Below are 12,554 nucleotides of genomic sequence, written 5' to 3'. Positions count from 1 at the left end.
AGCAAACTCCAGGACCTCCCCCAAGACCCACTGATTCAGGATCTCCTGTGTGGTTTTCATATTAACAAGCACCTCTAATGATTGATATGCAGCTGAGTAGGGAAGCCCTTGCACTAGATGGTATCTGGCATCTCTTCCAGCTGTGAAACTACAAGAATGATGGGGATTTGGATCAGGGCCCCCAGCAGTTAGCAACAAGGAAGAGATGGATTCGGTGAGCAAATCAAAGGCTGACTCAAGAAGAGAATATGAGAGAGGCAGACCTAGACAAAGGTGATTGGAAACATTTTTAAGCCCTACAGTAGGACTCTTTATTGACTGCTAAGCTATAAGTTTGTTTCTTTGTGCCTTACAAAAAGGAAACGCATTGGCTTAAAAAATGGAACTGTCTGGGGGCACCTGGTGGCTCAGTTGGTTAAGGATCTGACTCTTAATTTCAGCTCAGGTCATGATCTCCGGGTTGTGAGATTGAACCCCACATTGGGTTCCATGTTGAGCTTAGTGCTGGGCATGGCGCATCCTTAAAATTTTCTCTCTCTCTCTCTCTCTGCCCCTCCCCTGCTCCTGTACTTGCACTCGCTCTCTCTCCCTCTCTCTCTCTCTCAAAAAAAAAAAAAAAAATTGAACTGTCTTCAGTTATGGTCAGGTGCACCTGGATCCAGGTGCTCAGGTAGTGCCAACGAAGATGTGACCTGCCACCTTTAGGCTCTGCTTTCTACTGTGCTGACTCCCATTCAGGCTCTACCAGTGTGGTGGCCAAGATGGTTATCATCAGTTCCAGCTTTAGTTGGAAGTTTCTCAAAATTCACTCCAGTCCTCTTTTATAAAGTATAAACAAAAACTTAGCCGTCTGTCAGAGCAGGGCTACAACTCCCCACTGCCCATTCCCTTCCCAAACAAGGGGTTAAGGAGTTTAAGGTTCATAGTCTGTACTTTCCTTGATCCTCGAAGGCTCTCAGGTGACATCTGAGAGGTGCTGAGTGTGCCTTTGGTAGGAGTGAGTGAAAGGTACACCCTTTCAGTGGCCTTAAACTTGATTATACATTGTGATCAACACAAATGCTTACTACCCGAAACCCGAGATTTTTAATGTAATATGAGAGGCAATAAGGTGGGGAAAGCAAAGGTCTCATTAAATCCCAACCACTGATACTTGAACTGCCACCAGAAGAGGCCTTTAGTTTTCTTTTTTAATACCTGTCATCAGACACCAAGAAAGATTGCACTCCCTAGCCCCTGCTTTTTAAACTGTGCAGTCCCAAATCACGGAAGCCTCTGCTAGGCTGCAGAGGAGTGCAAGTTTTCTTTAATTTAAAAAAAAAAAAAAAAGTTGGGGGCAGCCCGGGTGGCTCAGTGGTTTAGCACTGCCTTTGGTCCAGGGCGTGATCCTGGAGGCCAGGGATTGAGTCCCACATCGGGCTCCCTGCATGGAGCCTGCTTCTCCCTCTGCCTGTGTCTCTGCCTCTCTCTCTCTCTCATGAGTAAATAAATAAAATCTTAAAAAAAAAAAGTTGTTGGGGTGCCTAAATGGCTCGGTCAGTTAAGCACCCAACTCTGGGTTTCAGCTCAGGTCATGATTTCAGGGTCATAAGATGGAGCCCCATGTCAGTGCCACTTTGCACAGAATCTACTTGAGATTCTTTCTATCCCTCTCCCTCCCCCTTGCTTGGTCATACACACATGCACATGTGCGTTCTCTCTCTTTCTCTCAAATAAAACCTTTTTAAAAAGTTGTCAAATATTTTGGGCATACAAAATGGCACAAATAATAACATAATGAATTTCTGTGTGCCTGGCACTCATCTTAAGAAATAAAAATTTAAATCCCCCAAGATAACCACCATCCTGCATTTGATGTTTATCACCCTCATGCACATTTACTACATAAGTCTGAGAACAATAGACAGTGCTATTTGGCTTATTTTTAAGCTTCATCTAAATGCTATCATTCTATTGCTATCTTTCTGCAGGTTGCTTTTTTCCTCTTTGACCTTATATTGATATGTGATATTCTGGTTTGTTAATTTTCACTGCTATGTAGTATTCCTCTTAAACATACTGCAAATGGGGATCCCTGGGTGGCACAGCGGTTTGGCGCCTGCCTTTGGCCTAGGGCGCGATCCTGGAGACCCGGGATCGAATCCCACATCGGGCTCCCGGTGCATGGAGCCTGCTTCTCCCTCTGCCTGTGTCTCTGCCTCTCTCTCTCTCTGTGTGACTATCATGAATAAATAAATTAAAAAAAAAAACATACTGCAAATGTTCATGGTTCACCTATGTATAGACAGCAAAGTTATTTCCTTTTCTTCACTATTATAAAAGGGCTGCTGTGAGCATTCTTGAATGGGTCTTGTACAAATGTGCAAGAATTTCTTCAGGTTATATATATAGGCATAGAACTAGAGGGCTAGAGGGTGTATGAGCCTCTTTATTCCTGCTAGCTGTTACCAAATGGTTGTGCAAAATGTTTGGGTCAACTTACACTGTCAGTGGCTATTTCTTTTTTTTGTAAGGGGTGGGGGCAGAAGGAGACAGGAAGAGAGAGGATCTTAAGCAGACTCCATGCCCAGTGCAGAGATCTCACCACCTCAAGATCATGACCTGAGTCAAAATCAAGAGTCAGACACTTAACCAACTGAGCCCCCCAGGTGCCCCTCCCCAGCTATTTCTGAGCTGTTGCTCACCTCCATATCTACTCTGGAGTGTGGATTGTTTAACTTTTATATTACTCCTTAAGTTGTGCCAATCTGAAAATAAAATGGAATCCCTTTACTATTTAAATTAGTATTTTCCTGATTACTAAGGTTAAAGCTTTTTGCTCATGCACAAGCCCAATAGGTGAAGCTAAACTGGGCAGGGTTATTTGGAAGGAGCAGTGGTTCATATTTAAGATCCCTGTGCTATTGCATTGATTGTTTTAGAACTTTTGGATGATACCTGTGCTCCTAAATATTGAGCATAATTTCAGGCAAACAAGTTTGTATTAGATCTCTTTTGTAGCATGTTTTGAATAATCTTTTGCCTTTAAAAAAAAAAAAAAAAAAGCCCTGCTGCCTCCAGAGCTCTGGATCCACTTGGCTCTGGTGGCCTGTGGCCTGTGGCAATCGGACTGTGATTTTAGCATCATCTATGGCACACCCTTCCCATCCTTTTACATAAGTTAATTGAGCGCTGACTTTCATAGTTGGTATGAAAACTGGCCCACAGAGCAGAGGAAGAGATGACATCGGAGTCCACACGGCAGGGGTCCTTCCGTTCACTAGGCATGATCCTGATCAAGCACCTTTAGTCTGTCTCCTCTGCCTGGAATGCTCCTCACCCAGAAATGCACATGACTCATCTCCCCACTTCCAAGTTGTTGTCAGATTTCACCATCTCCGTGAGGACTTTCCCAGCTTTGCACAGTATAAAAGTACCTACCAGCCTATCAGCCACTCTTGTATTGCCTCCTGCTTAGGATGTATTTCCTACATAGCCCTGATCACTGGATAACTTTCTGTGTCAGTTACCTGGTTGCAGCTACTTCCTTCTTTGTCTTTCCTCTACCACAGTTTCTGCAAGGACAAGCATCTTGGTCTGTTTTGCTCTCTTCCTGGTACGTAGAGCAGTTCTTTGCACATAGTCCTTAGTATAGATTTGTTGATTAATAAATGGTCTGAAGTTAGCAGGAAATAGCAGAGGAGAGCATTTCTGAGAAAGAAAGACACACACACAAACACACACACACACACACACACACACAAGACAGCAAGACAGAATGCATGTGCCAAGACCTGGAGACAACCCAGCAGTCTACTGACCAGAAACGAAAATGGATGGAAAGTATGAGTATGTGTGACTATGGCTACGAATATGAATGGTTCTCCGCCGAGGCTGGGGGTGTTGGAGGCAGTTGCAAGAGATGTAACTAGAAGCCATGATGATCAGTTTGGACTCAATCTGGAGGGCAGCCAGGAGCCCTTACATTATTTTAATCAAAAGAATAACATTCCTATTCGCATTGTAGAAGAACATCACTCTGGTGCCAACAAGAAGAAATGATAGGGTGAGAATTAAAGGATAAGACTGGAGGCAGGTGGGCCATCTAGGGAAATGGCACAGTGGCCGAGATGAGAAAAGCTGGTGGTCTCACCAGGTCGCAGCAGGTGGATGAAGAGAAGCAGACAACTTCGGGTGGTACTTAGGATATGTCTAGTGTCTTTCTGCGATCTGTGCAATCAGTGGAATCTGTATCTCGGCATCTGAGCTTAGTTGAGCCTCCAATAAGCTCCTCTTAAGTGAGCAAATTGGAAAGCCTTCTGATGTGCTCCACCCACATCTTCACTTCCCCTCCCAGTGAAAGAAATCTGGAGCAAGACTGCCATGATTCAACAAAGCAGTGGCTAATGGAGCAGTGCACGGATTGGACTAGGAGGTTTTGGAAGGAAGGTAGCATTCCATGTCCAAGTTTCCCCGGCCTCCAACTCTTTTGTGCAAGTAAATTAGTTTCATTTGTCTCAGGGCACCTTTTCCAGGCCAACTCCTTCCAACTTGCCTGCAAATGTCTCTCAGTGGTGTGTTTGAGGCTTGGCTGCATCTCCTTGTCTGGAACAAATCTTTTATTACGAGGAAATAGCTGGATGATGATTCTGGACTCTTGGACCTTATTCCCCTCTCAGCTGTTGACTCAGGATTTGATACCTTGGTAATTTGCAGCTTAACCTGCCTCCTTGCCTGCCTGTTTCTCATTAATATGACTTACATACTGGAAGCTGAATTTCAAACCTGCCACCTCAGCAATTTTGAGCGAGACAGTTAGGATTAACACCTGTTTCTCAAGACTCTCCAAAGATGTGATGGAGGGACATATGTTATTTTCTTTGCTCACCTCCCAGACTTGCATGATTTTCCTTTGGTGCGGTGGTCATGCATTCCACTGCAACCTAAAACCATCCAGATGATGGGGATATCATGTTGCTGGTTTCACATGGGAAAGCCACAACCCACCCTCATTTTGTTCATGTTGCATTCAAATCTAATTTGCGTGGCCCGTGTGAGTGTGAGCACCACAGCCCCAGTGTCAGCTGTTGGAAGTTTAGCAACTTACTATTTCCAAACATGGGCCATTCGGCAGCCAACAGGCACTCTCGACAGCTGAGTGGGGCAGAAAAAGTCTCAGACACCTATGACAGTCCAAACAGTGACTCATCCTGCTATTGCCAGGATAAATACAGGAATAAATGGTATTTTTCTCTAAGCAGGAAGAATTGTCAAAATGCTTATCACTTTATAAAATATAGCAGATTGTAGCTGTTCATGTCTTGAAATGTTCCAACCATTCACTAGCTGGGCTTTTTTTTTAAATTTTGTTAGTTTATTAATAGCCTTAAATTGTTTTTCTTCTTCCTAGGAGGCCTGGAGAACTCAGGAGTTTTCAGGCTGTGCTGCCTCCAGAGCTCTGGATCCACTTGGCTGTGGTGGCCTGTGGCAATCGGCTGGAGGAGACACTGGTCATGCTCAAGTCAGCTGTACTCTTTAGCCACCGGAAGATCCAATTCCACATCTTCACAGAAGACTCTCTGAAGCCCGAGTTTGATAAGCAGGTGAATTTGTAGACATGGTGGCGCAGTAGTTACTGAGTGCAGCCAGACTGCATTTTGGGACATGCGTATCCCGTTCACTAATGTGATTCTCTAATTTTTGCTATGTACTCAGCGTGGGACCACGAACTCTTGACTCTGAGCCTTACTGTTCTCATATATAATTTGGGGATAGTCATACCTACCTTACAGAGCTATTGTAAGGGTTCTGTGAGATGATGAACTTGAAGCATTTGACCCCAGGGCCTAAGCCCTCTGGTGTAGTTAACATTGTTCTCATTTAGGGGGCAGGTACCTTTCTACAAATTATATGTGTTTTTTGAATGACAAGTAATAAATGTTCATTAAAATAAATTCAAATGATACAGATGTTATAGATTAAAAGGCAGGAGTCCTTGGTACTCCCAGTCCCACACAAAAAACTATCAGTTATCAATTTTGAGTTATTCCATATTTTTTTCATGTACAAGTGTGTGTGTGTGTTTATCTGTGATGTATGTATGTATGTGTGTATACATGTATATTTATAGATATAATCATATACCCGAATAACACATATAATTGTATGTGCCCAGATTAAAATATATTTCTTTTATAAAAGCAAGGTTATTCTCTATGTGTTGTACCGGAACTTGCTTTTCCTCCTTGAAAACCATATCATCAGCATCATTCCAGATCAGGACTCAAACATTCTTACCTCATCTTTTCTGGTGACTGTGTAATGTTTTATCATGTGCCCAGATCCTTGTTTACTTGGCTATTCTGATACTGAAGAACAGGTGATGATTTTTTACCACTGCACAAGGAGAGCTTTGGAAATACCTCTTCTCCCCAGTCTAGGTACGTGTGTGACTTTACAGACCACACTTGGCTTTGTCCTAGATGTTTTCTCTTGCGGTAAGGCCTTGAGTGCTGGTAGAGAAAGAAGCGGTTTTGTTTTGCATCTACTCACTTGGGGTCAGCAGGGCCTCCTCCTGTCACCAGCCTGGCTGCACTAATGAGAAATGCCAAAGAAGCATGTTAGGCAGAGTAAGGCTAATGACAGAAGGCTAGAAAATGTGTTATGTTTTCTAAAGAAAAATATCACCTTGACATCATCACCAAGAGAAGCCAAAGAGTCTCAAAGCTTTGAAATTGATTAGAAAATGCCTTGAAGGGCAGCCCGGTGGCTCAGGGGTTTAGCGCCGCCTTCAGCCCAGGGCCTGATTCTGGAGACTGGGGATCTAGTCCCGTGTCAGGCTTCCGGCATGGAGCCTGCTTCTCCCTCTGCCTGTGTCTCTGCCTCTCTCTTTCCCTCTCTGTGTCTCTCATGAATAAATAAATAAAATCTTAAAAAAAAAAAAAAGAAAATGCCTTGAAAAAGATCGGAGTCAAAGGAAGGGGAAGGGGTTGGAACACACATGGTTTGCTGCTCTGCAGCTGTGGTGAAAAGAGATGGTGATGATAATTACCATTTATCAAGGGCTTCTGATTTATGATTTACTCCTACTTAACCCTCACCGGAAGGTAGCAATCATGTCCCTCTTTTGCAAAGAGTTTTAGTGATTTACTCATCAGGTGTTGGTTCAAGGTCACAGCTTCAGACCTCCATGAGCTTAACTCTTGTACCCAACTACCTCTCCAACTAGTAGACGGAAGACTCATCTGCAAAACTCAGCTCCCTGTGTGCTTGCTGCCAGATCTCAGGCAAGCCTTGTGGCCTTTTAGAGCTTCAGCTTCCCTGTCTGTAACCTGAAGCTATCAGCATTGATAAAAGAGCTAAGGTGTCTAGAATCAGGATAGGTTAGGTCAGGCTGCCATAACATCTCCCGAAAAGCTCGGAGATTTTCCATGTTCCTGCTGTTTTTCTCACACGGGCACTTAGGTCTGGGACAAAGATGACAGAGATTGTGCCTTTTTTGTTTTGTTTTGTTTATTTATTTATTTAGGTAATTTCTACACCCACAGTAGGGTTCAAACTCGCGACCCTGAGGTCAAGAGTCACATGCTCTTTTGACTAAGCCATCCAGGCGCCCCACGACTATTCACGCTTTGAGTTGCACCTGCTGGAACACTTGGTCTCTAAGTTCTTGGGATGCCATGCAGGAAAGAGAGTGACAAGTGGATCACGACTGAGCCTTTTGCTCCCCCAGCTTGGCAGTGACATGAGTCTTTTCCACTCACATTGAACTGTCCAGAAGCAGTCACAAGGCTCAACAGCAAGGGGCTGAGAAGTGCTTAGTGTGCAAGAAGTGAGGAAAGTGGGCTGTGGGAAAACTCTAGCAATGTCTTGCACAGTATCCATCTAACAAGTATTTGTTGAGTACCTACTGTGTGCTAGAGGCTGGAACATGAGGATAGAGTAGAACAAAATAGATTTGAACTTGAAGAAGGCAAGGGCAAGGAAGATGTGTGTAACTATGTATATGGGGCAGATTATATTTCCCAAAGAAGCTCCCAGTGGCCCCACCTTCTGTTATTTGCACCCTAGGGTGCTCTCCTCTTTCACCGTCCCAAGGTTTGGTCTGTGTGACTGGCAGCATAGGGAAGATGCCATGCTCTGTCACTTCTGAGATTACATTTCAAAAGGCACCATGCTTTCTATCTTGGTTGCAATCACTTTCTCTCCTGAGTCACTTGCTATGGGGTAAGCCACTTTCATGTCAGAGCAGCCCTTGTCCAGGCCTACGTGGTGAGGAATCAGGGCTTCTTGTGACACTCATGTGAGTGAGCTTGGAGACAGAACGTCCCACTGCATCAAGCCTTCGGATGACTGTAGCCCCAGCCAGGAGTTGGACTATACCCTCATGAGGGGCCCTGAGCCAGAAAAACCCAGCTTACAGATTTTTGACTCTGAGAAACTGCATGAGAGAATACATTTTCGTGGTTTTTGAGCCACTAAATTTTGTTATAAGGTAATAGCTAATACATATGCGTCCATATGCATCATATGTATATATATGAAAAATAGAGTATGCTACATGTAATGTCTGTGTGACATTTAAGGCTTGGACATAGAAAGAATCTAGCATCTGCCTGGCTTTCTTGGGATGCCTGCCCCAGGAACCTGGCCGACATGTGGTGAGAGAGCCCAAACTAGCCCATATGGAGAGATCATGTGGAGAGGCCCACTCAGAGAGGAGCTGAGATCCCCAGCCCATAGCTGGCCTCAGTTGCCAGACACATGAATGGACTAGCATTCAGATGATTCCAGCCTCCAGTCTTCAGAGCTTCTAGCCGAGGCCCCAGATATGTAGCAGTGTAAGATGCCCCTTCTCTACCTCATCCGAATTCCTAATCCATGGAATCTGTGAACATAACAGATAGTCATTTTATACTACTAAGTGTGGAGATAATTCACTATGAGCCATGGTAATGGGCACATTATAAATTAGGAACTAAATTGTATGGGAAAATCATTGAATTTGAAAAATAATTTGAATTGCTCTGACGACTTTATCCTTGTGATGGCTCCTTTCCTCTGGTCTTTGTTAGACCAGTGAAGCTCAACTAACAAAGAAAATTGAAATAGGGTATTAAAAGACAAGCAGGGATCATGGTGCCAGTTTAGATATACAATCTTGACTCTTATGGAAGTCACAGAACTTTTCTCAGTCTCAGTTGTTTCATCTGCATGGAAGGGCAAATGATCCTTGCTCTGTTATTGCAGAGCATACTTGTGAGGCTGAATCAGATGATCTGTTTATTCTTTCGTTCCCACAAAGATTCTTTGGAACATCTCCTGAACCTTGCTAGCCCTAAGTAGTAGGGCTTTGTGGGCAGTTGGTTTGTGTGTAGCCACAGGAGATGCTGGTATGGAGGGGCAGCATCTGCCACCCTTCACAAGGGTCTCATTTCCAACCCTGAGGCATTGTGGGAGTATCCAGTTTCTTGTGATAACTTCCTGTAAAGCTCAGGGCAGTGTGTCTGAGGGTAAAAACAAAACAAAGTGCCGGTTGACATTATGATTCCTCTGGAAGCTGCTTTAGGGGTGAATTCTATTATATATAAGCAGAATGTTCTTTAAAATTTCTAAGCTGTATAAGTACAATAAGTTTAGTGGTACTTACCAGGTATAATGTAGATACTTAATACTTTGGCGTTTCATTTATTTTTGTCATCTCTCAATATAGAAACTGAAAATGCCAGCTGGTTGATTTCCTAGCCTTTCCAGGCAGCTCAGGAATCAGACATGTGTTTTAGGTTTGGCTCATCTGTCAGGAAAAAGTGGGACACAGAAGGGGGGATAACCACCAATCCATTCTGGTGATAGGTGGTGCCAGTGGGATGGAAACATGCTGTGTGTGCGTGTGTGTGTGTGTCTCTAACACAGGAAGAGGTGTCAACAGGAACTTCCAGTGGCTGGAGTTGGTATACTATTCAAATACATGTACTGAAACAAATGTAAATGGGCTGAACATTCCAGTTGAAAGACATAGATTGGCAAAGGTAAATAAACCCTTCTAGAAGATAGGATACTAAAGATCGAAGAGTCAAGGAAACCCACAGACCATGGGACCTTCCCATTCTCCTTCTGGGGCCGATTTTGGACTATTGTGCTCAGTTTTACTGACTATTTTTCCCTAGTGTCCATGGACTTGGTCAATATTGTCACACTGAGTGTTTATGACCAGTGTTAGTTCTAACGTGTCAGGACAGTTGTGCCGGGTTTTGTGCCTGGTGTGGGTTCTAATTGGTCAGTGCCCTTCATAAATCAGTGATCAAATACTTTATCACTCCTTTCTCACTCTGAGATTTCTCTCTCATATATCCATCTCTAAACTTCAAGTCTAAAGCATTATCAATGGTATGTTTCTTCAAACATTTTTATGTGACCATATAAGCAACATGTGTACATTGTAAAAAAAAAAATCATAAAATTATAAATAAAAAAATCAACCATCCTAATGGTCAGGAAAAGCAATTTTAACCTATTTACTTATATTTCTTTTTTTATGTATCAACATCCAAAATGGGATCATACTCTATATTTCTTCTCACATCACTGAGTCTTATATTACTGAGTTTCTTCTAAATCTGGGGTTGTCTAACTTTTCTCTGTAAAAGACCAGACAAAAGCTTTTTTAAGCTTTGCAGGCTGTGTGGTCTTGTAGCTACTCAAGTCTGATAATCAGTGAAAAAGCAGCCATAGAAATATGTAAACATACTTAGGTGTGACAGTGTTCCAATAAAGCTTTTATTTATGGACTCTAAAATTCAAATCTCATGTGATTTTCACATGTCACAGAATATTACTCTTGTTTTTACTTTTTAAAGCTATTTATAAGTGTCTAATCATTCTTGGCTTGTGTGCTTTTTGTAGCAGGCTGGATTTGGTGTTTGCACTGCCAGTGGCTTGCTAACCCTTATTGTACTGTGTTGTCACTAGTAGGTGCATGATATTCTGTTATGTAGACATACCCCAGAGCTTTTTAGCCAAATTGTTATTTAGGTTGTTTCCAGCTTTGCACTGTTACAGATAGCGTTATGATATTATTGTTATAAATATGAATGCACTTTTAAATTTTTCCTTAGAAAATTCTTAGAAGCAGGGCATCCCTGGTGGCTCAGCGGTTTAGTGCCGCCTTCACCCCGGGCATGATCCTGGAGACCTGGGATCGAGTCCCACATCGGGCTCCTGCATGGAGCCTGCTTCTCCCTCTGCCTGTGTCTCTGCCTCTCTCTCTCTCTCTCTCTCTCTCTCTCTGTGTGTCTCTCATGAATAAATAAATAGATCTTTAAAAAAAAAAGAAAATTCTTAGAACTATTGAGTCAATGGGGAAGCATTAACTCAAAAAATTAAGAAGATACACAGATGGCAGATAATCATACGAAAGAATGCTCAACATCATATCATTGGGGAACTGCAAAGGAAAACAATGAGATACCATTGCACACTTATTAGAATGGCTAAATCTGCAACATTGACAACACAAAATGCTGCTAAGGATGTGCAGCAACAGGGATCCCTGGGTGGCGCAGCGGTTAAGCGCCTGCCTTTGGCCCAGGGCACGATCCTGGAGACCCAGGATCGAATCCCACATCGGGCTCCCAGTGCATGGAGCCTGCTTCTCCCTCTGCCTGTGTCTCTGCGCCTCTCTCTCTCTCTGTGACTATCATAAATAAATAAAAATTAAAAAAAAATCTTTAAAAAAAAAAAGAAAGGAGGTACTTGAACTGTCCTTTAAAAAAAAAAAAAAAAAAGGATGTGCAGCAACAGAAACTCTCCTTCATTGCTGGTGGGGATGCAAGATGGTACAGCTACTTTGGAAAACAATTTGACACTTTCTTAGAAAGCTAAATGTAGACTATACAGTCCAGCAATCACACTCTGCGATTTACCTTGATGAACTGAAAAATTGTCTAAAAACCTGCACGTACGTGAATGTTTACAGCAGCTTTATTTATAATCGCCCAATCTGGAAGCAACCAAGATACCCTTCTGCAGGTAAATGCATAAACAAATCATTGTATATCCACACAAGGGAGGAACCTTAAGTGAATTTTGTATAAGAAGGCCAATCTGAACAGGTTATATACTGTATGATTCCTATTATATCACATTCTGGAAAAGGCAAAATTAAGAGACAGAAAAATAATTAGTGGTTGTAGGAATTCAGTGGGAGGGAAGGTGGAAGGGGTAAATAGGTGGAAAAGAGGAGATTTTTAGGGTGCTGAAACTATTCTGTAATGGTGGATACTCAATATTATGCATTTGTCAAAGCCTATAGAATGTACAACACAAAGAGGGAACCCTAAGGTAAGCTATGGACTCTACTTACTAACATAATGGATATTGGTTCATCAGTTGTAAGAAATACACGACACTACTGGAAGATGTAGGTAATGGGGAAAGTGTGGGGATGGGGGAAGAGGGGGATGGTAGATGGAATTCTGTGCTTCCTTTTCAGTTTTCCCGTAAACATAAAAGTCCTCTAAAAAATAAAGCCCATTAAATAGTTTTGTTATGATATTAACATATGCAAAGAAAATAAT

General features: G+C 42.7%; 1 protein-coding gene across 1 annotated transcript in view; it reads left to right on the top strand.

Annotated features, from left to right (window-relative positions):
• Positions 1–12,554, top strand: part of GXYLT2 (glucoside xylosyltransferase 2) — an 89,594-nt gene that overhangs the window by 16,276 nt on the left and 60,764 nt on the right. Inside the window, exon 2 of the mRNA XM_038565846.1 lies at positions 5,390–5,582. Within this exon, the coding sequence (XP_038421774.1) occupies positions 5,390–5,582 (193 nt within the window). The remainder of the gene's footprint in view (positions 1–5,389; positions 5,583–12,554) is intronic.

This window comes from Canis lupus, chromosome 20 (assembly GCF_011100685.1).
Source record: "Canis lupus familiaris isolate Mischka breed German Shepherd chromosome 20, alternate assembly UU_Cfam_GSD_1.0, whole genome shotgun sequence".
In the NCBI taxonomy this organism is placed as follows: domain Eukaryota; kingdom Metazoa; phylum Chordata; class Mammalia; order Carnivora; family Canidae; genus Canis; species Canis lupus.
This window is presented reverse-complemented; position numbering and strand designations above follow the sequence as displayed.